The sequence below is a fragment of the Lissotriton helveticus genome, chromosome 12 (genome assembly GCF_964261635.1).
Source record: "Lissotriton helveticus chromosome 12, aLisHel1.1, whole genome shotgun sequence".
NCBI lineage: Eukaryota > Metazoa > Chordata > Amphibia > Caudata > Salamandridae > Lissotriton > Lissotriton helveticus.
In genome coordinates, this window is record NC_136073.1 from 376105930 (window position 1) to 376130915 (window position 24986).

The window sequence follows — 24986 nt, forward strand, 5'->3', positions numbered from 1 at the left end:
CGAGATGAGTACAGGTTGTGAATGATGCTTTCTGCATATCCTGATTTCCATCTTTATCACATGCTCTTTCTGTACAAAGCACCAGATACTTTATTGCCTGTGTACCATCCCTGTAAGGGAGTCAATTTCACACAGGAGTTAAAGTTCATTATTTACAATTAACTTTATAAGTGTGTAGCTTTTTAAGTGAACATTGAACCATCTGAGTGCTCTCACTGCGCTAAATGTTCAGAACAAATGGTAACTTGCAGAGACACACTTTAGAGGTAATCAAAGCCATGTATTATTCATTAATTAAACCCCAAATGTGCTGCACTTGTGTGCACTCTGCCACTACCAGGTCCTCCTAATTGAGAGTCAGCGGTAGATTACAAAGTGAGCCACTTTGCATTGCAATCAGACACTAGAGGAGCATGGAGCACATTTAAATACATCATATTCAAAGAGGACACGTTTCATTTGGCATAGCAATGCCTTTAATGATGTGAATGTATGGTAAACAGAACAAGATTCAAACAAATAGGACTTTCAATAATTGACCGCCATAGTCTCTTAACAATGAAAAGTGGTTGAAATAGTACTGTACCTCGTTTTGAGACAATGGGCGGTATTTTGTTTGATAGCGACTCAGTTCAACATTTAGACAATGGACGGTCGTTTTTAAGGCATCATTTTCATCTACTAGTTCTTGGGCTTGTTCCCGCAGTGAATGCAGTTCTTGTAGGTCTTCTAAAAAAGATTCACATCATAACTTCACAAGAATTGTATTGCAAACACATCACAGACAACTACTAAATGATCACATACAGTCTCTATTAGAACAACATGCCAAAATTATATGATACCCTACCCCTTCCATAGTTTCAATTATAAAGTCTCCTGAATAAAGTCCATTCACACACGTTTTGCTCTTGAAGAACAAGTTACTTACCTTCGGTAACGATCTTTCTGGCAGAGACTCCATCTAGCTGAAGATTCCTCACCTTTTGAATATTCCCCAGGTATCAGATTGGATCCAGAAACTTTTCAGCAGTACCTCGGCATGCTACAAGGTGGCTTCTTCCGTCTCCGCATTGATGCTGTTCCGTTCCGGAAATTATATGCAGGCCTAAATAGGCGCCACTTCCACTCACTAACATCAGTTGCTTTCGAGACTGTTCACATCCTCTGGTACAGGGCCCCAAAAGCAAATCAGTAGATGGTGTGCATATTCCTAGACTTGTGTACTTATTAATGGATAGAGTCCAACCACAGAAAGGAGAGGATTGTTGAGAAATCTGTGACTAGATAGAGTCTCTCTCAGAAAGAGCATTACAGAAAGTGAGTGACTTGGGGACAGATGCACGACTCACCAATTTGCGACTCGCAAATTGGGATGTATAACAGTGTCTCAGACAATTTGCAACCCCATTAGGAATGGCTAGCACTCCCAGGGATGGTGGTCGGCTGGGGTCGACAGACCACCATGTCTGGGACTGCTTTTAATTAAAACTGTCTTTTTTTTTTAATGCAGCCCATTTTCCTTAAAATGCATTCAAAAAAAGAAAAATGAAACTTTTCAGTTTCATTTTTTTAAGGGCAGGCAGTGGTCCCTGGGACCACTGCCTGCTCTTAAAAATATTTTTTAAAGAAGATGTGCAGTTCCTATGTGAGTGTGGGGGGAAGACAGGTCTGTCTTCGTGATGCCCTCACACACCCAGAAAGCTGTCATGCTTCATCATAGGGCGGTTGCCCCTCATCAGGACGGCGCAGCAATGCCTGACGGGCTCCCAAAACCGTGGCTCTTTGTCGGGGATCTTTTGAAGATGAAGCTGTAAGGTGCGTGCGGGTGTGCGGGCTGGGTAGTGCACAGTGAGATGAAATTGGATAAAATAGGTGTAGAGCAGTCCTCTAGAATCATATTTTAATAGAAAGTTAGCTCTAGCCTAATTGAAAACAAGAGTGAGCCCCTGTGTGGACGATAATGTTCCTAAGGGGTGATCTATGTGTGGAAGGTCGACATGTTTCGTGCCTAGTCTTGCCCCTAACGGGTCAATTGGCACTTCTTCAGGACCGTTTAAAGAAAAAGTGAAATTCGTGCGCTACCGCCTGGTATTCAGATGATCAAAATAAATTACCTGGGGCGGTAGAAATGCCCGAGTTGATGTATACTGGGGAATTTAGTAGACCCCAAGTACACAATCAAAATGTTGATGGGGATGCCCAGAGCACCACGTTGCTCCGGTAGAAAGCGTGGAGAAGCAACTTGCTGTCCTCCTACCCTAGCTCCTAGAAAATATTTTCTCACATACTCACAAAGGGGAAGGAGTCCCCTGGGGACCCCTTGCCGTTTACGAGTGGTTTACCCCCTACTTGAAGTAGGTGGTAAACTGTGAGTGTTTTGCAGGCTCAAATGCAGTTGGAAAACAATTGTACATGACATGGTGACTCGCTATTAGGAATGGACGCCCCTTCCCAATGCTATTTTGCAAGTGAGTGACACGCAAAATAGCATTTGTACAGGCCATTAGCCTTTTTTGCGGTCAGAAACGGGAGGATCTTCCCATTGCGGCGGCAAAACAGGGTCGTACATCTGGCCCTTGTTCCTTTAATAGAGTCTTCTAGCCCCCGATTGCTCAACTTTTGAATAGATACCAAAGCAGTACCTATGTGGAGGTGGGCCTGTGAATTAACTCAAACCAGAAGGGTCTGCAGGACTGAGAAGGCAAAAGGCCCCTCTCAGCAAACTGGACTATCCAGAAGATAGTACTTTGTTAATGTATGTAGGAACGCCCATGTAGAAGCTTGGCAGATGTCTAGGACAAGGACTCTGCATGCTAACGCAGTGCTAGTAGCTTTGGCCTTGGAAGAATAAGCATGCAGTCTTTTCAGAGATTGCTTCTTAGACAATGAAGAGCATATTTTTATGCACAGCACGATCCAGCTAGAGATGCTCCTCATCTGCACTGCTTTGCCTTTTTTTGCTCTAGAGAACCCCCCAAAAAAGCTGATCATCCACCAGGTGGTCTTTGGTGTGATCACGTAAAAGCTCAGCGTGCTCTCAGAGTCTAAACAATTAAGTCTCCCCTCATGCTTAGAGGGGTGAGGCGGAGCATAGCACGCTAGCAGAGTGATAGTTTGGTTGACATGTAACAGGGTCAAAACCTTCAGCAAGAAGGATGCCTATGTCCACAGAACCAGTTTGTTCGTGCCAAAGTGATGCCAATGAGAAACACAGTCTTGAAAGTAAGGAGCCATAGGGGACAGCAATGAAGCGGTTTGAACAGAGTGTACATCAGATAAGTCAGGATCAGATTAAGGTCCCATTAAGGCATGACAAAAGGAGAAGGGGGAAACGTGTTGCAGCCCTTTCAAAAACCACATTACAACTGGTGATTTAAACAAACAGGGTTGATCAGGCAATCCTAAAAAGGCCAAGAGAGCTGAAAGATAACCCTTCCTTAACCATGCCCAGAGCGAAGTCAAAATGGTTGTATTTCCTGACACAAAATGGAGAGATTGTCCTCCGTCAGTTGTTGGATGGACAGTGAGGTGGGGATGAAAGGAAGAGTAAGGTGTAGCCTTCAAAAATAATTTGTAGGACTGTTAAAATGTACAAGCTGATTCTCTTGTTTTTTGATTAAGCTATGCCTCATTCATTTTTACCCCTGCTCTACTTCCAGCCCGGCTCTATCCTTGACACTGCATCTGTATAAACATGAGTAAAGAATCTAGATAGGGGCATTGTAGGCTGTGTATACATGCAGAGTCAGCCCAAAAGAACAGCTGGCGTCTGCTCTGGGTTTTTGAGACAATGGTAAAGCCTCAAGTAAAGTTTACTCAGATAGCATATCTTGTTGTGCAGCCTTAGGACGCGCCAATTGCACAATACACCAAGGCTGTCAATTCTTACAGTTACCTCATTTGTGTGTTCTTCCTAAAGATCTATTTACCTCTGGTCATCCCTTGTTTGTGATCTTTTGCTTTAAAAACCAATGTACACACTGTTCGGTGTGCTTCTTCCTAGAGTATCTCTATGGTGCTTGTCGGATGAGCCCCCATTCATGAATGCTAATAAATGACCCTTGGTTTGTACTTGACTCCAGTGTTGATTCCTCCTTACTTGTAAAGAACCCGTGGACTAAGGGTGACCCTGCGGCAGTGGGTTTTTAATAATCCGCTTCCACAAATTGGCGCCCAATGTGGGTCCCCATCAAAGGCTTGCAGTCGGACCGGGGAAGTAGATCATGTCGGTAAGACAAACTTCACTGAGGAGCGCACCACCTGAAGAGACTAGTTCTCGTGTCCAAAGTGATTTTTCAGCTCTCCGACTCTGATCTTCCTGGCAGCTGCTAACCTTGACTGGGGCCCTCAGACGGTCATTCTTTTGGATCAGGGAAGGTCGACAGGTGGAAGTTGAAGACTACGAATAAGGTAGATCTATATTGAACCGGTTGTTTTTGTTACTTGGAATTTGTCTGGAATTTGTTTGGAATTTTGTTTGGAATCTGTTTGGAATTTGTTTGGAACCTTCTTAGGAACTTGCTATCTGAAATTGATTAACATTTTTTCTTACAGGTAATGTGAGAATATTTTTTTATTTCTCTCTGTTTATAAGTTTTTATATCTTATATAACATGCCTGTATGTAGCACACTTTGGAAGTTTTGTTGCTGCTGCTGCGATAAGCAGAGCATTTTTGTATAATGCATTGTGGGACAAATATACAGAAGGGGAGCCCCAGTTGCAATGGCCATTAGAGGGGACAATGGACTCTCACAAACTCGAGTATTTAGAGAAACGATTGTTTTTAAAGAAAGTTAGGCCAGCTATGTTTGACAGTTTGCGTATGTGGAGTAAAGAAGTAAAGGAGCAGCAGCTCAAGGTGGAGAAAGTACAAAGGAAACAAGAAAGGAAGACAGAGTATCAGAAGTATAAGGAATTGAAGGATATGGAAGTTCAGGAGAAGAAGAAATGTTAGATCGAGAGCATGGATTGCTACTATCTAAGGAATATATAGTCAGACCGACAGTAAAAGCACAAATCCACTAAGAAGATGTGGATTCAGATATTGATGGATTATTGATTGAACGACGCCCACCCCCATATGAACCTTTAACACCTCTTCCCCCTGGACCACCAGTTGTCGTTCGCCCTGTACCTCCGGTTCCACCTCCTTTGCCCGCGGTTGTCCAGCTCCCTTTTTTCCAACCAGTACCGGTACATCCCTTACCCCCTCCATCCCAGGCCACTGCACCTGAAATGACTGATGATCCCGTACTTTCTGTATTTGCCTCGACCTCTCGAGTTCTTCGTTCCACTGTACCTCAATTGCGCCAGGATGCAATAAGGTTGATTGTATTAAAATGGTTAAGTAATTTAGAAATGGATGTAGGAGAAATGATAGATCAGATACAGGATTTTTCAGAGGGCGGGCTTCTTTGCCTGGTGAATAAGCTTTCTCATCAATTTTTAGTTCAATGGGAGATGACTACAGGACAGAATGGTCCAGATGAAGTTAGAGCTATTAATCAACAGTGTCAGATAGGAGCCTTCCCTGTAAGTAGAGTTAACACTGCCATAGCAACAATAATTGGATATTGTAATGAACTTTCTTCCTCACGTCGAATAAGACCGACGTGGGAATCCGCGCCACAGTTCCTTTCTGGAATTACCCAGAGAGTAAGTCCACCTGAAGGTCTGCCTCTCTGTCCCCCCCAGTGCTACTTTTGAAAAGTTTAAAAACCCAGGATAATTAATTTTTTTCCAGTGACCATGTTTCCTGGAATGCACAAATGTCATGATTTTCGATAAATGCTGACCATTCTATTGAGGCAGTTTTTGAAGATAATCCTGCTATATTCCAGGAAACTATTGACAAGCTTGACTTTGGGTGCCCTTGAGTCATAGTATTAAAAGTTACCTGGGTGTTAGGTACATGAGCATTAACCAAGACTTCCGAACTAGAGACACAAGTGGGCAATGGCAAACTTGCTGAAGGAATGTTTATGGGACCTTTCTACCTCACCTCAAAACTCATTTCCGTCCCCTTTTGGCACTCACCCCCTAAAGCACTTTTACTGCAAGCAAGTTCACCCCCTTCCTTTATAGCATCCCTATTATGGGAAGATGGGTAGAAATGTCTTAACCTTCAATGGACCCTCTCTAAAGAGGACCCTTCATTGCCACATACATCTGATTTACTAAAGCAATTACTAGTGTTATCTGTGGGAGGGTTGATTTTAATCCTAATGTTGGATGTACTCATTTGGGAAGTTTTTAGGTCAAATGCCACTAGGTTCTGTGCAAGATCTACAGACCTAAGTAGTAAGCCAACACAGTCAGTACTAAGTTCCTGAGACTTGACCCTTTTGGCAGATATGATGTAATCTCTAACTATTCAACAACAATTCCTCAAGTGTCGGAGTCACTGTATGCTTATATTGATCAAGGACTGCTCATCTTCTTTGAATGAACTGAATGATGCTTTCGGTATATTAATCAAGAAGACATGACGTTTTGAGTAATCAGTAATAGGCTCTATTCACCTTCTGATAGTCTCCTGCGGCAATGAGCTTGAATTCCTAAGAATGGAGGAGTAAGGCCTTGCTTGGTCAACGGGACCCTTTTACTGATCATGGTACCCAGTGCGACTGGCTTGGTTTACACCTGCAGAAACATACCATGTGACCTGCCTTGGTTGTTGACTAGCATTATTTAAGGGGCAGGGAGTTAGCTGGGGGGTTGTTAAGTCCTTACTAAATCTGCCTTTATAAGCACAACTGGAAATACTATCATTTGTGTTTATAGCCTGGAGGGAAGTGGTTAAATTAGCTACGTTGTTAATGTTAGCTAAAAATTAAGAACCTTTGTGTAGAATAATTTTCATGGTATCAGATAGTTGTTTTATCAAACCCTTCAGGGTGCCCACTAACACCATAAACCTTCCTGTAAGAGCAACTAGGTCTATCGACTGGTTGTTTAAAAGGCCCAAGCACTTGCATGTACGTCACTTGAGTCAACCAATTTGTCCGGTAGCACAATGCTCGTGTTCGATTGGACAAGCTTATTGTCCTCATTTATACTCGTCAAGGGGGTGAATCAATTTGTACATACTAAAGCAAACTCAGACTGGGATTCACAGCCTAAAATAGGTTGAGAGGGATCTTGTAAGGGCGAGCCTACCCTTACAGCTACCCTTGTATCAGATCTTATAGGTGTACGCTGTAATGACTTTTTAAACATATCGGGTATAGATTTCACAAAATGTGGAGAAAGGGCATGATTAGTGGCTGGTGCTATTGGTGTACCTACATCAGAACCCGTAGGAGCTATCAAAATCTCTTCACACTCACTTATTATATTATCTATACGATTTATGACACAATTATTCCTTTTAGTGACGACCCCTTTTGTCAACTTCTTGGCTTCTTACCCTTTCCTGCCCCTCCTCTCCCTAGGACGTCCACAGCCTTTCATTTACCCATACTATATGAAGGCTATACGTCTATTAAAAAATGACACTTATTGACCGGAAACAAGCAGAATAATACACTGAATAATACACGGTAATAGCACAGTCGATGTCTGATGGGTCAGTACTGCTCAAGGTAATTCAGGGGACAGGTTCGGAGGTCAGTTGGTACAAAGTTTCTAAGGTGAACAATAGGAGGAGTAGTTTCTTACCTGTAAATCCAGTTCTGTAGTAGGGGTATCTCTGTTATAGTCATAATCTAGTGAATAGTCCCGCTCATATGCGGGGACCCCGGATCAATCAAAAATAATCTCTTAAGCTGTCTTCTTTGCAGTCCTGCATAGATACTTAAGGAGAATTAAAGACAAATAATGCAGCTTATACATGCAAGGCTACAGTGTCCAGTACTTCAACTAGAAATGCAAAGGATATTCCACCAACATCACATTCAAACTTGTCTGCCATGTTTCACCATGGAAAACACTTCCCCCTTCACCAAATCCTTGGAATGATAGAGAGGAAGGACAGGACAGACAAGCCCCCATAGGCTGCCATTATATGGCTTAAAAAGGGATACCGTGCCTTTAAGGAAACTTTCCAGAACTCTCCTGGTAACCCAGAATGCACAGCAACTCCCTCCACTTTCAGTTCTTTTTGGAGGTGTATAAAGCTAGACCTGTAGCATTCATCATATAATCCTTGTCTCCACCGGGGAGGAGGGCGGGCGCTTATGACTATAACAGAGATACCCCTACTACAGAACTGGAGTTACAGGTAAGAAACTACTCCTTCTGTAGTAGGGGATCTCTGTGTATAGTCATAATCTAGTGAATAGAATGGCAGGCCCATCCAAAAAACAACCCGGCGGTTGAGAAAAAAGGCAATACCACTACTGTGCAAACAGATTTCTCAATGAAGCCTGCCCAACCTGAGCATCTGCTCCGGCATCAGAGTCCAGGCAGTAATGCTTAGCAAAGGTATGGACCGACTTCCAAGTGGCAGCCCTGCAGATTTCTGCAATGGGAACATTACGAAGCAAAGCTGTTGTAGCCACTTTGCCCCTGGTGGAATGAGCCTTAGGCTTACCCCCTAAGGTCTTATTCGCTTTCTGATAACAGAGCTGGATACAAGACAAAATCCACCTAGAGATAGATTGCTTCGAAGTAGCCAGACCAGTCCTAACCGACCCATAGTTGACAAACAAATGGTTGGATCTACGAATGTCTTTAGTTTTATCCAGAAAGAATTTTAACACCCTTCTGACATCCAGGGAATGAAGAGACATTTCCGCTGGAGTGGAAGGATTCTGGAAAAAAGTCGGTAAAGTTATAGTCTGATTAACATGAAAATTAGAAATCACCTTGGGAAGGAACTTAGGGTGAGTACGCATAACAAGCTTAGCAGCATGAAACACAGTATAAGGTTCTTGGCAACACACTGCCTGAATCTCACTCACCCTGCCGGCGGATGTAATGGCCACGAGGAACGCCGCCTTTCAAGACAGGTGCTGCAGCAAAGCCTTGTGGATAGGCTCGAAAGGTTCCTTCATCAGCCTGGACACCACCATATTCAGTTCCCATGCAGGCGAAGGAAGCCGAACAGGAGGGAACACCTTCTTTAACCCTTCCAAAAAATCCTCAATCACAGGGATCTGGAAGGAGGACGCCTGCGAAGGGCATTTCCTGTACGCAGTCAATGCAGCCAGATGAACCTTAATGGAATGGAAATTAAGTCCAGACTGAGCGAGATGCAGAAGGTATGGAAGGATGACATCTTCCTTGCAGGTCGTTGGATGATAGCTCTTAGACATGCACCAGATGCAGAATCTCTTCCATTTGTAAGCATAAGAGGTCCTAGTAGATGGCCTCTTAGCCTCCTTCAGTATGTCCATGCAATCCTCAGGAAGATTCAAATGGCCATATTGCACTATCTCAGGAGCCATGCCGCCAAACTCAACGACGAGAGGTTGGGGTGCTACATCTGATCCCCGAACTTCGTGAGAAGGTCCGGCCGACACGGCAGCCGCCGATGAGGCAGGATCGACCGGTGAAGCAGGTCTGTGAACCACCACTGCCTGGGCCATTCCGGAGCAATGAGGATCATCCGCGCCTGGGACTGGGCCAACTTGATGAGCACCGCCGGAATCAGGGGAATGGGAGGAAAAGCGTACAGAAAGCTGTTCGACCAGCTGATCCATTACGCGTTCCCCAGAATCCCCGGCTGATAATACCTCGAGGCGAAGTCGCGGCATTTGCTGTTTTCGGTGGTGGCGAACAGATCCACGTCTGGAGTGCCCCACATGGCGAAGACATCTCCTAGCACCTCGTCGTTTATGACCCACTCGTGGTTTTCCTGAAGCAGTCTGCTGAGGGCGTCCGCTTGAACATTCTGCACACCGGGCAGATGAGTCGCCGTTATCATCAGTCCTCTGGCCAGCAGCCAGTGCCAGATCGCCTGCGCTTCCTGTGACAGTGTACGCGATCTTGAGCCCCCCTGCTTGTTGAGGTAATACATCGTGGTCGTATTGTTCGTCTGTACAAGCAAGGAGTCGGTCTGGAAGGAAGGATGAAAGGCCTTCAGTGCCAAGTGAACCGCTCTGAGTTCCAGGAAATTGATGTGATACGTGGACTCCGCTGGAGACCACGTTCCCTGGATCTGTAGATGGTCTGAATGCGCTCCCCAACCCTGGAGAGACGCATCCGTCACGATAGTCTGAGTCGGGATTTCCTTGTGGAAAGGCACCCCTCTGAGCAGATTCTCTGCCGAGCACCACCATCTCAGGGACTGCTGGGCATGAAGAGACAACTGAATCCTGTCGTCCCAGCACCCTTTCCTTTGGTCCCATTGATCCTCCAAGCATTCTTGCAGCGGCCTCATGTGCAGGCGCGCATGTGGGGTGAGGAAGATACAAGAGGCCATCGATCCCAGTAGAGAAGACACCATCCTCACTGTTGTAGATTGAGCAGCTATGAGAGCCTGAGCCTTCCGAAGGAATGATAAGTGTTTCTCCTCCGAAGGAGAAACGCTTGCTGACAGCGTATTGATGGAGGCTCCCAAGTACTGCAGGCACTGGACCGGAATCGGAACAGACTAGGACATATTTATGTGCAACCCCAGCCGATTCAGAAAGACGGTCGTCCTGTTGAAGAGCAATTGTGCTTCCTGGAAGGTGGAGGCTTTGATCAACCAGTCGTCCAGGTATGGGTAGACAAACACCTTGTTCTTGCGCAGGTGCGCTGCCACAACTGCCATGCACTTTGAAAACGTCCTGGGTGCAGACTTTAGTCCAAACCGTAGTACGGTGTACTGATAGTGATTGGTGCCCACGAGGAAGCGCAGGAACTTTCGATGTTTCTGTGCAATGGGCACATGGAAGTACGCATCTTGCAGATCTATCGCGCAAAGCCAGTCTCCCCTTTGCAGCTGAGGGTAAATCTGGTGCAAAGACAGCATGCAAAACTTTTCTCTGCGAATCCACTTGTTTGCTTGTCGCAAATCCAGAATGGGCTTGAACTCGTTCTTGTCCTTCTTCCGCACCAGGAAGAAGCGTGAATAAAGGCCCTTTCCCCTTTGAGACAGAGGGACGTCTTCTATCGCCCTTTTTCTTAACAGGGTGTCGGCCTCCGCCTGGAGCTCGCGCAGCTGGAACTGCGAGCCCACCGGTGGAACAGCTGGAGGCGGACTGGTGAACCGAAGACTGTATTCATTACAAACAATATTCAGCACCCACTTGTCTTGAGTAATGCTTCTCCACTCTGCCAGGTAATGTTGGATGCTTCCCCCCACCGGAGCGGGTAACGGATGAGGGGGAAGAAGCACCTCAGGGCCTAGACCCAGCCGGGCCTTTGGTCGCGGATGATGACTGCTGACCACCTCGGCCCCTCTGGCGCTTTTGGAACGGGCGCCGCTGGAACTGTTGTTGCTGCTGCTGTTGTTGTTGTCCAGCCTATCGACCTTGCCCTCTACCTTGCGCCCCGTACCGTCCCTGGAATGGGCGGAAGGTCTTCTTCTGTTCCTTCGGCTTTTCCAACCAGACAGCCGTCAAGGTCTCAGCCCCCGCCTTCATGTGGGCCCATCTCCTCGTCCGCATGTTTGCCAAACAGTGTCTCGCCAGAGAAGGGTAGATTGGCCACCCTCTGCTGCGCCTCGGGCTTCAAGGACGTCAGACGCAGGCAGGCGTGGCGCCTCAGGTTGACCTCATGACAGTACCCGTGGGCTGCCAGGAGGGAGGAGTCCGCAGCAGATCCGATCACTTGGTAGGAGACCATTAGTCCTTCATTCATGATCTCGTGGAAATCCTCCCTGTTGTCCCGGGGAAGGAGTTCCACGAACCATGTAAGGGACTCCCATAGGGACCAATCATAACGTCCCAACAAGGCTGAGGCACTAGCAACCGTCATAGCCGTGGCGGCGGCATGTGAATCCAGCTGTTTTACCACTATATAACCCCGTGAATACCAAGTTAAAGGACACAACACAGGTTGTTATGAAATATAAACAGTATATTTATTAATAACAACACCTCTGAACTCTTTATGAGGTCAGAGGGCTAAGCACATGACAATCTCTTACGAAAAATACTACAAGTTGCACGAAATTACAATGGTGCCCTAGGGGCACGACAAACCATATACTAAGTAAGTGGAATGTGAGAGTCGATAAAAGGAATGGAGCTGTCCAGAGGCTGTAGAATCGATGGGACCACGCTATACTAACCTCAGGTAAGTAATAGGAGGCCCACGGAACGCGTGTGCAGAGTGTGAACTCACACGCGAGATGCGTAACAACGTCTATGGACAGTACAGTTCAAGTTAAAGGTGAGTACGGGCAATCCTGACTAGGTAGGACTAAAACGACTGTGGAACTGGACACTAGGACAGTTAAACTACCCTTGAGCACCGAAATGCTCTCGTTACCTCACCCACGGGCTGCGGGTGCATAGGTGTCAAAGTGCGTCGGGTTCTCGCGTTGAAGTCAATGGAGCCTGAAATAAAGATGCTGCAGGCGACCAGGAGGAAGATGTCCGGTGCAATCCAAGGGTGGAATGTTGAAGAAGGAGACCTGAAAGCAGAGGGGACAATGTCCACAGTCACTAGCCAGTGACTGGAGTGGAACCAGGAAGGAACCAGATGTCGTCGTCGCGATCAGGTGAAGAGTGGACGCTTGACTCTGCAGCCACGTGGACCAGGAGGTGTCTTCGACGACCAGGATGGAGGCACGAGCTGTCCCACGCAGGCTCTCGCTGTCGGCAGTGTCGGATCCGGGATTGGACTCAACAGGCCTTGGCAAAGGCAACCCACGCGGTGAGTGAAGAAAGCGTCTGGTGCGGACTAGGAGAGTCCGGGGTGCCCCTCTTTTGGAAGGGAGCAAGGGCCAGTCTGGAGCAACCAGACCAGCAGTGAAGATTCAAAGGTTCGTCGTCTAGGAGGCCACTAGCCAGCCGGCAAGTGACCAGACAACGCGTCGAGCAGCAACAAAGCAGAAGGGCCCCACGCAGATCTCGTGGATGCTGGAGGGCTGATCTTCGGTGCAGGGGCTGCTCGGGGCTGGGGCTTCTCAGTCCCCAAAGCACTTGGTCGAGTTTACCTCGGGAGTCGTGCTGGAAGCGAAGTGCAGGTTCGTTCAAGATGGCCGGTCCCACGTGTCTCGTCGCACCCACGGGTCTCAGCTTTGCTGCAGATGTAGGTAGAGGTCGGAGAGGTCTGGGAATCCGGGTCTCGTCGGGCTCTGAAGTCTGGATCCTCGAGGGAAGACGACAAAGTGAAGCCACTGGACGCTTGATGGTGCCTGCAGTTGCAGGGTGGACACTCCTTGTCCACAAGGGAGATTCTTCAGTCTTCTGTGGAGAAGAACGTCGAAGGCCAGAGTTTCTTCGTGTTGAATAGTTCAGGATAATCTAATTTGGAATGGGACCAGCTCCTACCTTTATTCTCCTAAAGGGGGCTGCACTACTGACTAGGTCCCTCCCCTGGGTGGGACCAGGAAGGGGGGGGGGCTACACCCCCGATCCTTTGTCCGGTTTCCCGCCAGAGCTGGGGCAGGGATGCCCCAGCAACTGGTTTGAACCGGTGTATGCACAGGGCACCTTGTGTGCCCCAGGCATGTCTCATTCCTTTCAGGCCTCCCTACCTCAATACACAAAATCCTTTCTGGGGTGGTGCTAGCACCTCCCAAGGCAGGAAACCCTTTTTCCAGGCCATCCTCGCTGGAAGGACTCCCAGCAGCAGGAGGTCAGGCTTGTGTCTGTGGTGGCAGCATCCATTTTGTGATGCTGAGGCTCGAATTAACTTTAACCGGGGTTCACAGTTACATACATGTCGTGTCCCTCAGAATTGGCGAGGGGGTAGTATTCCAAATCGTATGACACCTTACTCGACATGTTTTGATAATGTTATACCAGAGTTTGCATTTAACCGCGAGGTTGATAATGCACTTAAGAGTATATGGTATAACGTTATCATGGAACAGCTATTAGGACTTGGTTCCGCAAGCTGCAAACGGGCTCAGCTCATGCCAGAGCACCATCTCACATAATTCCAAGCACTCTGCCTTCAGGATTGATAAGGCCTTCCATAGGAGTGACTGATAGGAATATATGTGTCCATTTTAGGGTTAGATATAGGTATACTATATCTACAGCAAAGGGTGATTACACCACCTTGCCCCAGCTGTCGTGCAGCCAGTTGTGTCAGTTTTAGATGGCCAGCCAGGGGTGGCATAATACATGCTTCAGCCCCTGGTAGGCCCTGGGTACACCTATGCCCTGGGTACAGGGACTGATAAGGTGGCCCAGTACCAATTGGTAAATGCACCTAAAGTACATGGATGTCAATTTAGAGAGAGAACAGCTAGGCTGTGGGTCTGATTAGCAGGCCCACAGCCAGGGAAAGTCGTAAACCAGTGAAGCAAAAAGCAAAAATCTGGGGTGACCATAGGATTGCAGACCCCACTCTCCTACAGTGGGCACCGTGAGTGTGATGCCCAGCTTCGCCGCTCCTCGCAGCAATACCTCCTGGAAGGAGACAATGTCGTCTATCGGGGACACCCTCGTCCGAGGGGAGTCCGACAGGGTCGGTGAATAGTCCCTGGCACTGGACGAATCCGTGTGGCGGGATCTAGACCTGTCCCTCCTACGACGCCGTCGGGATCTTGTAGACGAGCGATGGCGACTCCTTGACCTATCTCTCCGTCCGGAGCGAGATCTCGATCTCCGCGGCCTTGGCCGGTCCGCGGGCCGGACAGGAGGGCGCTGTGGAGGCCTGACCGGGAATCTAGGTTGAGGGGGCCCCGTAGGCGGCGTCGGCAAATATAGCGAGACAGACCTTGGCGGGGCCGGTGGAGGAGGCAGAGTAGGCCGATGAGGCGGCACCGGTGGTGGTGGAGGCGTAGGGGGTGGAGGCAGTGGAGGAGGAGTCGGGGCGGACCCCTTGGTAACGCAGGCGGTGTGGCAAACTCGGATGGGAGGGTGAGTAGTCTTGAGAGTACTCCAAGCCTGGAGACTTCCCCACTCTCGTTTTCTTCCTCCTCTGACCAGAAGGTGGTGATCTCGAGGGCCTACCCCTCGTTGACGAGCGACGTCACCGCCGCGACCGTGGTCTCGCTGAAGTAGAGGACACCGTCTGGTCCTAGAGTGTCTAGGCTTCTTTCTCGACGCTGAACGTCCTTTTGACGTCGACGAGCGTCTCCTTGACGTTGACGAACATCTCCTTGACGTCGACAAGCGCCTCCTCGACGTCGACGAGCGCCTGCTCGGCGTCGATGGTCGTCGCTTTGGCGTCGACGGTCGGTGCCTCGACGTCGATCGCCCCCTCGACGGCGATCTCCTCGGCGTCGACGACCTCCGTCTCGACACTGATCTTCGTCTCGACGTTGTTGACTTGCGTGTCGACGTCGATGGTGACCGGCGGTGTCGCCTCGACTGCGAGCGCCGGCGTCTTGACCCCTCACGACGTCGATGATGGCTAGACGACGAATCAGTCCTCGACGTCGACCTCGTCGGAGGTCTCAATGTCAGTCCCCTCGACGTCTACAGCGCTTCGACCCAGAGCCCTAGGGAGACGGGGAACAGACTGTGGCCATTCCTTTCGACGCCGACGTCAAGGCTATCGACGTCGACCGAGACCGGTGGCGTTTTCTGGCCTTTTCCTTCCTGGGGAGCCCCCAGAGGCCTGCGCACGGGCAGAGGAAGGAGCCCCTTCATGCCTAGAACCACCTTGTCCTTGCTGCCTTCTCTGCTCCAACCCTTGGAGCCTGGTCTTCTCCCTGTCCTTCAGGGTCCTTTTAGGGAAATGGAGGCAGATATCACACTCCTCAGGAACATGGGAAGAAGGCAGGCACAGGATACAAACCCTGTGAGGATCAGATTTTCCTTTTTTCCTGGAGCACTCAGGACATTTATCAAATAAGGCAGGCATATTTGATAAAAGAATAGCAAAAAACACCAGAAACCTCCAGCAAATATTAGAAAAGGCAAAAACACGTCGAGTGAACACACTCTAACACTTTAAAAGTGCACAAATTGTAGAAATAAACCCAAAAAAGGGAGAGCTCTATGCTCCAGGGTCCTGCTAGCAGGAGCCGGAAAAAAGAACTGAAAGTGGAGGGAGCTGCTGTGCATTCTGGGATTCCAGGAGAGTTCTGGAAAGTTTCCTTAAAGGCACGGTATCCCTTCTTAAGCCACATAATGGCAGCCTATGGGGGACTGTCTGTCCTGTCCTTCCTCTCTATCATTCCAAGGATTTGGTGAAGGGGGGAAGTGTTTTCCGTGGTGAAACATGTCAGACAAGTTTGAATGTGATGTTGGTGGAATATCCTTTGCATTTCTAGTTGAAGTACTGGACACTGTAGCCTTGCATGTATAGGCTGCATATTTTGTCTTTAATTCTTTCTTAAGTGTCTATGCAGGACTGCAAAGAAGACAGCTTAAGAGATTATTTTTTATTGCTCCGGGGTCCCCACACATGAGCGGGACTATTCACTAGATTCTGACTATACACAGAGATCCCCTCCTACAGAAAGATGGATAACAGTACCTTTGATGGAAAGCAGATTTCATAAAGCAAATATTGGAGGTGTGGCCCAGCCCAGCCTCCTCGGGTCTCTGACGGGCCCGCCCTTGGCCCAGGCTTCGCCCGGTCACACTGGCGCGCTTCCCAATGTGCGAAGACCGCGATCGATTATAAACGCCTCCGGGCGCAAGAAACAGATGTCGGTGCCTCCTGGCGCGTTAGCCGGGCTTGCTGGGGCTTGGAGTCCCCTGGTAAACTGCAGCAACTGGTGGCAAGCAGCTCCCACGGTGCAGAGACCGCAATTGATTTTAAATGCCTCCTGGCGCATTAGCAGGGCTTGCTGGGGCTTGGAGTCCCCTGGTGAACTGCAGCAACTGGTGGCAAGCGGGAATGCAGATAATGATGACCCTAATAGTCCCAATGCTAGAGCCCATTTTTTGTACAATTGGATAAATACGCCCTGGGAAAGGATGGATGTACTCACTTTAAAAGCCTCCTTACCAGACATACGGAAACCCCCAGAGGATTTTATGATGATGTACAGGCGGCCATTGACCACTGAGCAAGAACGGAATGAAGGAAAACTAAAAGAATTGAAAACTAAGGTAATGATGGTCCATGCCTATAGACACCAAGGTCAAGGTCATCAGAATTTCAGACAAACACCTCCAGGAGGGCCACTGTGTAGACAAACTCCACTAGGGCTGGATCAATGTGCTTATTGTAAGGAGAAAGGACATTGGCATTCTGAATGTCCTGCTGTTTTAGCTGCTGTTGGGAGAGGAAGGGGACAAGTGAATGGTAGCCGGGGCCTCCAGTTCCCTGACAGCAGCTGCAACAAGCTCAGGCTTCAGAGGAAAATTAGGACAGAAAATTATTTTGATCAACAAAATAATCAATATTCTATGGAGGATTGGGAATCAGAGGAAACTGTGGAAACACACTTTGCCTAGGACAGCGTAGGACAAGGAGGACCAGATGAGATACCTGTAGACCAGTCAGGACCTTATATAACAGCCACCATACTTGGCAGGATCAGACATTTTTAGTGGATACACGGGCGACATGCAGTGCGATATCTCAAAAACTGGTCCCTGGGACACCGTTGTCTGGCCAAGTAATTACATTGATAGGGTTTGAGGGAACACCAACTCCTAGCCCTGTGTCCCAAAAATTGCCTTGGCAGGTTGAGAATTGAATTGCTTCAGCCCCCTTTTTACTTCCCCCACACGCTCCTGATAATTTGATGGGCCTTGATCTTTTGAAATATTTCCATGCTACTGTACATTGTTCCCCGTCTGGAGTACATATCATTTTTGGGAAAAAGATATTGCCTAAACAATATAATTCCTCTTTATGTTCGGATCTTGATTCTGTTCCTTCCTGTGTTTGGGCTACCGCTGACAAAGATGTGGGAAGAATGGACATTTCCCCAGTACACATACCGGTTCGGGAGGGTGCTTCCTTACCAAGGGTCCCGCAATATAAAATATCAAAAGAAGATGAGAATGAACTAATATCTATCATTGACAACATGATACGTACAGGAGTTGTTGAGGAAGTTTCCCCTAATGTATGCAATAGCCCCATTCTCCCCATCCTAAAATGGGGCGATGGAACAAGGGACAAGATTTACTGATTTGCGATCGATTTAAGAGAAGAAAACAAAATAGTGATTCCTCAATATCCTGTTGTCTCTGGTATTACGACCTCGTTGACGTTAGTCCCACCTACAGCCACTGTATTTTCGTTATCTACCTCAAGAATGCTTTTTTCTCTATTCCTATACATGAGGTTATAGATATTTGTTTGGATTCTCATTAGGGGGCAGCTCATTTAGATTTTGTAGAGCTACACAAGGTTATACAGAAAGTCCAAGCATTTACAGTCAGGCACTTAAACAACAGTTGGATGAACTTCTTTTGCCACCAGGAGTTACACTTGTGCAATATGTCAATGACATTTTGCTGGCAGCAGACACAGTTGAGCATTGTAAAGGGCCACTCTTTCCCTATTGCATCATCTTGCTGTTAAGGGACATAAAGTCTCTGAGAATAAGTTGCAATATTGTCAGTCTGAGGTCACTTATTTGGGTCACCTCTTGTCTAAGGAAGGCCGCACTCTGACTAAAGACAGAATTTAAACCATCCTAAAAATTCCCAATCCAAGTACTCAAAAAGAAGTTGGGCACTTATTGGTATTACTTCCTATTGCAGACAGTGGATCTCCAACTTTTTACTTATCATCAAACCTTTGTTGTCCCTTGTTACTAAAGACACTCCCTTTCCTCTACCAAGGATGTATGAATGTCAACAAGCATATCAGCAGCTTCGTGCATCCATTGGTTCTGCTCCAGTGTTAGGCACTCCAGACTATGCTAAGCCTTTCATATTATATGTAGTACACGAGAGAGGATGTGCATTGTCAGTTTTGACACAACTGTATGGTAGTAAGCATCGTCCATGTGCTTATTTTTCGGCTGTATTAGACCCAGAGGACTTCCAGGGGTCTTAGAGCGGTTGCTGCCACAGCCATTCCTATACGACAATCTGAGGGGATAGTGTTGAGTAACAAGCTTATGGTTATGGTATCACATTCTATAGATGTACTCCTTAATCAGACCAAGACACAACACCTGACTAGCGCTAGACTCACAGGATACGAACATACGCTCTTGGCACCTCATATCACACTCAAGAGATGTTTGACATTAAACCCAGCTACATTGTAACCTTCGTCAGTTGAACAAACTCATGATTTGCACAACTGTATTTTTCTGACAGAAGAACAAACTAAGGGAAGAATAGATCTTAAAGATACACCTTTGTTAGATCCTGAGGGAGAATTATGGGTGGATGGTTCCTGCTTGAAATTACCCAACGGCACCACCTCTGCATCCTTTGCCATAACCACATTACAAACTGTGGTAGAAGCAGCCCATATTCCGCAAACATTTGCCCAAGCAGCTGAACTCATTGCGCTTTTAAGGGCCTGTGAACTTAGTGAAGGATTATCAGTGAACATTTACACAGACAGTCAGTATGCATTTGGTGTGGCACACAATTTTGGCAAGCTTTGGAAGGAAAGGGGATTCCTAACCTCCCATGGTTCAAAACAACAGCACAGTGAATTAGTAAATTGTCTTCTTACTCCCTTGACATTGCCAAAGAGTGTAGCCATTTTCAAAGTTAGTGCCCACAAGAGAATAACAGAAAAGGTGGGAAAGGAAATGCCTTCGCAGACGAAGTCGCAAGAAATACTGCAAGTATACACACAAGTAGGATGTATGTATTACGATCCCAAGCTGAATGATGGGAAAATATGGATACGGAGATCAAAGAAATACAGAAGTTAGCTACTGAACAAGAAAAGGCAGAATGGGGGGAAGGAGCCAAGATGGCGATCGGAACGGTTGCATAAACGCTTGGCTCCGTGGGCCCTTCCTCCCCGCACGTATATCCTGAAGATAATCCTGAGCAATGTTTGCTGATCTAAGTTGCTGAAGGGAAGCAATCACTTACCGTCTGTTTCTGGGGCTCCGCCGTGCAGTAGATACGAAGAACCGTCCCCGTCTGCTTGCCGGCCTTCGTGGCGCTGAAGCCGGGGCCTCGAGTGCAGAGGGTGCCCTGCAGTGATCGTAGCGTTGGCGGCCCTGGTCGGGATGAGAAGCCGGTCAGTGGGAGCCTGAGAGCCGCGAGCCGGGAGAGTTGGTATCAACCCACTCCCAATAGTGGGTTGCCCCGTGGACCCGAGATATTGCCGAGCCGGAGAGACCCCGTGTTGCCCGGTTCCCCTTGGGTGAGACGCCCAGCCATGTTGATAGTCCCGTCCGGGATCCAGCAGGTGGCTCCCGGCGAGCTGCGGGGAGCATGTCCGGCCTTTTGGTGACTCTCCTTTCTGCAGCAAGCGCCGACTGTCGAGATCTAGCCGTGGAGCCTGCTGACTCCAGTGGTCGGACGAGACTCTGAAGTGGAGGGGAAGAGGAGGAGAACGAGATGGCTGAAGTGGCGGCTGGCGCCTCGGGGTGCGCCTCTCCCGGGGACAGAGAAACTGCTGAACTTGAGACCCCCGGAGTTTGGCAATGTGGGGAAACGCTTACGCGTGGCCACATATTGGCTGCACTGACAACCCTGCGGACTGCCCTGCTCCGGGGAGCCCGGGACTTGGAAGGACGGATCGCCGCCATTGCTGACCCGCCATTTTGTAGCGGACTGAGTTGCTTTCGAGTTGGTGCCGATGTGTCTCCCTCTGCTACAGTGTTATATTCCCCGGATGAGTTTACAGACTTGGTGGCGCGAATAGATTTGGTTTCTGAGCTTACTGTTACACCTGTTCCGCAAGTGGTTGTCTCACCGGGTCCTTTTTCTGTCCAGCGAGTGGAGAAGCTACATCGATCCATGGTACATGAGGCCCGGACTGTGCTGCGGTGTTCCCCACATCCTGTGCTTTCCGTTCCGTGCTTGGCGGACCTGTTTTTGGACTTGAGACTGTTGGTGGTCTGGGTATTGTTGCATTCCGACATCCGCCATGCATCGTCAGTTGTCTCTCGGTGGCTACGACCATGTTGGGCGGCTGCGCTACCTGGTCTGATTGGAACGATTGGACCTTTTGTACCGAATTGTATCCCGTCTGCAGGACTATTCATCATTGATACTATTGACAGAAGCGGCCAGGGGTGACCTCGTTTGGGATTTGGAGGGACTTCTTGCTGGTTAATGGTGCTTTAAGGGCACGTCTAGTGGGGCTGTAATTGATTGCGTTTTATGTGCTTGCTGATACTTATATTTTTTTACTGCTTCTGTTTATACGATTCTAGTATGCGGGGGTGGGAGGAAATGGGTAACCGAATCGCCGGCTCTTCTCCTCAATTTTTTTTTTCTTTCTCTTCTTTTCTCTTTCTTTTCTATATTTCGGGTCTCTCATTTAGGGCGACAGGCACGCTGCTGGGGGGGTAGGCCGTAGCCTTTTGCAGGGGTGCAGGGTGGGGGGTTGGGGGATGGGTTTGTTTTCTGCTCCTTTTTTGTTTCTATGGCCCTTTGCCCTTTTCCTTCTTCGATGTCATCGTCTTCATGTCTCCCATAGTACGTTCCCTTTCAGGGGTGGGGCTCTCATACCATGCTTGGTACGTGACTATTGCATTTCTCCTGACTTTGGTACTCTTCTCCTTTCCCATTCAATCTATGTTCATCATCGGAGTGATAATGTGTTTTAGCTAACTGTGTTGGGAGCGGGAATGACAATGCGATGTCGATTTTCGATTTCATTTTTGGTTATTTATAAATGAACCGTTTCAAATCCTTGGTATCACGTATTATCTTGATTCTCTGCTGTATCCTGGATGAGGCTTTGTTTTTCAGCGCCGGATTGATGTGATACTTCTTACTCAATTTCTGCTCGATTTAATTAGCGGCCGGCCACACTGGTTGTAGGCCCGTGTTTGTAATTTCATGCTAATTGAAATAAAGGTTCTTTAAAAAAAAAAAAAAAAAAGAAAAGGCAGAATGGAAAAAGGAAGGAGAATTGGATGATGAGGAATGCTGGAGGTCCAAAGATATGCTGAAATTGAAGTTGCCATGCTTATTAATTACCCTTTGTAACCATGGCTCATGGACCTGCTCACGTTAGTGCCAAAAACTCTATCTCCGAACTAGAACAGGTTTGGGATAATCAGCACATTCGGAAAACAGCTGAGCATTCGGTTAAACATTGCATGACATGTCTACAGCACAATCCTGGGAAGGGAGTATCAACCCCTACCGGTGGATTTTCTCCACCACAGGTTCCCTTCGAAGCACTTCAAATGGATTATATTCAATTAGAGCGCTGTAATAATTTGAAGCATGTATTAGTAGTGGTTCGTTCCTTTAGTAAGTGGGTAGAAGCTTATCCAACCAAAGACAACACAGCCTTGACAACAGCTAAAATTCTGTTAAAGGAGTTCTTCCCCCATTTTGGGGTTTGTAGAGTCCTATGGAGTGACAATGGCCCCCACTTTACTGGCCAGATAATAGAGTACCTAATGAAGGTTCACCAGAGCGCAAGGTCGTGGGCTCCACTTACACTCCAAAGGATAAGGCAAAGCGTGGCACAGATGCACCTCTCTGTCGGTCGCCACCGATCCCCAAGAGGCCGCTTGACACCCAGCTCAAAATGGCGGAGAATTGGGGGAGGGGTGACGCTCGTCCACAGGCCCAGCAACACCTCTCCAAGGACCCCCTCCGATGCCTCACCGGTAGCAGAAAGCCAAATCCCCCTCAGGGCACAAGGTACAGACCGGCAGAAGGATGTGCAGGCACGGCAAAAGGTCCCGCAGTCGGACCCAGACAGGCCCGTAGCAGTCCAGGGCCCCCACACGCACCCCCGCGTCTCAAGGGCGGGTCAGGGCAAATGTCATCTACTTCCCCCACTCCGAAGTGGAGGCGCTCCGATGATCGGACGTGCAGCGCTATTCAAAGAAAAAAGGGGGGGGGGGGCCCTCCGCACTTCAGTCCAGCGGGGCCGCACAAAATGGACGGCGCCCGCGTTCCGCACCCCTCCTCACCGCACACAGGAGATTCCTGGGTCTCCGGCCCCACAGTCCACTGATCCGGAGCCAGGGTCCTCAAACAGGTCACCGGCAGACACCAGAGGGCACACTCAGGCCGGGGTCTCCGCTCGTCCCTTCCGCCGTCCGGCCCAGCGTACAGGCCAAGCCGCGGCGTAGCGTGAGAGAGCACGCCGGCGCCGCCTCCAGGAGCAGCTAGTCCGTCGCTCACGGCGGATTGCCGATCACAGGTCCGTCCCACCAGGCACAGGAGTTCCGGCGGGGCTACCACTGCTCCTCCGACACGCTTTCCCAGGAACGGGAGGGTCCGGGCAGGATAAGAAAAAGGATTTATGCGGTCTTCGGGACGGAGCTGGTGGAGCTCACGTCCTGTCGGCCATGCCGCTTGGCCACGCCCCCAATACGTTGATTTTAACTTGGGATTCTTTTTCTTTGTTGTTGCAGCCCTAAATAGTAGAAAGTTTAGACGCCTGGCCAGAGAAGCAGTAACTAATCAAACAGCAATGGCTCTTGGACATATTACAGAAGAGCTCCAAATTACAGGAATTGTAACATTACAAAATAGGATAGTATTAGACGTGATACTAGCTGATCGTGGTGGAGCATGCCGCATTATCAGTAGTAGCTGTTGCGTATTTATCCCTGACCACGCCCCATCTGTTTATGGCGCCATTTCCAAATTGCATAAAATAGCTGCGGAAATACACCAAGACCAAGGAACATGGACTTGGTCTGAGTGGGTATGGGGAATCATTTCTACTTGGGGCTGGAAATTGTTAATGGGAATAGCAACGATAAGAATCATCTTTCTCACCTGCTGTTGCTGCATTCAATGTGCCCCTACAATATGTACAGCTTGTATAGCCACTTGTAATAATATTAAACCTCCCCAATTAATGTTCATGAATCGAATCGGGAAATGATGATGCAAACCGAAAGTTATGAACTTATGAACATCGATATACAAGATTACTATATGTACTTTTAAAATGGATTCAGCATAGGCTGAAAAGGAAGGACTGTTAAAATGTAAAATCTGATTCTCTAATTTTTAGGTCTCGACTGGCGTTGCAGCGCGAAAGCGCTGTCGCCAGCGAGACCTATTGTGATTGTCTTGCCTCCCAAGTGGTACAGGCCGGGGCACGCGTGGCGATTGGGGTCTGTGGACGCGCACGTACAGCCACGTGCACATCTCCTGTCCTGCTTCCCACATGCAGTTTCACTTTCGCCCCATCGGCTACTGGCAGCATTACTTGTTACTGTTGAAGGGTTCCTGAGCATAACACAAGAAGCTGTGGGGACACACTGCACAAATGGTCAACAGTTTGGCACACGACACTAGGGTACTGCACCGAAAACACGGGCTGGCAAAATAAAGGAGAGCACCGCGCCACCTCAAAGCAAACTACCAGACCCCCGCACACTCCTTACCGACTCCTCCGGAGACCCTCAGCCTCGTCCTAGCAACTGCCCAGGCCGCCGACGTCATAATCAGCGACATCTTGCATTAAAAAGCACAGACCTCCATCCGTTCACCTCTGCCTTTAAACAAACATCCAATGGCTGGAGAATAAGCCAGAATGAGGCTTGCAACGCGCTGACATTGTATAGCCCATGTGATTATGTTGGTCCACAAAGAGGCTGGTAACGCGCGGTGTCATTCTCTCCAGAGGAGATCTCTACTCACTCTAGTCACTCAGACCATCTAACGAGAGGCTTGGAACGCACAATCTAGTCTTTCCTCGTGACTGCTATGGAATTATTATGATTCAGAGTTTGGGGGTGCAAAGGCAAAATGTCTAAGAATCCAAAAGAAACAGGCAAAGTTCTCCTAGACTATTTTTTTTTTCCATGCAAGATATGTATTCGTTTATTTAGGTGTTGTGTACATTACAAAAGAATGAAAATAAATTGCAAGGTTGGCACAAGGGCCGGATTGGGATTAAAAATCGACCCGGGCACGCTAAAAGAAGTGGCACACA

The 24986-nt window shown here is 48.2% G+C and overlaps 1 protein-coding gene across 2 annotated transcripts in view; it reads right to left on the minus strand.

Moving 5' to 3' along the window:
- CEP89 (centrosomal protein 89) overlaps window positions 1–24986 on the minus strand; it is a 1224823-nt gene that overhangs the window by 753687 nt on the left and 446150 nt on the right. For both annotated transcript variants that reach the window (XM_078670561.1, XM_078670562.1), the window contains exon 9: window positions 587–729. In XM_078670561.1, coding sequence (XP_078526687.1) covers window positions 587–729 — 143 coding nt within the window. The remainder of the gene's footprint in view (window positions 1–586; window positions 730–24986) is intronic.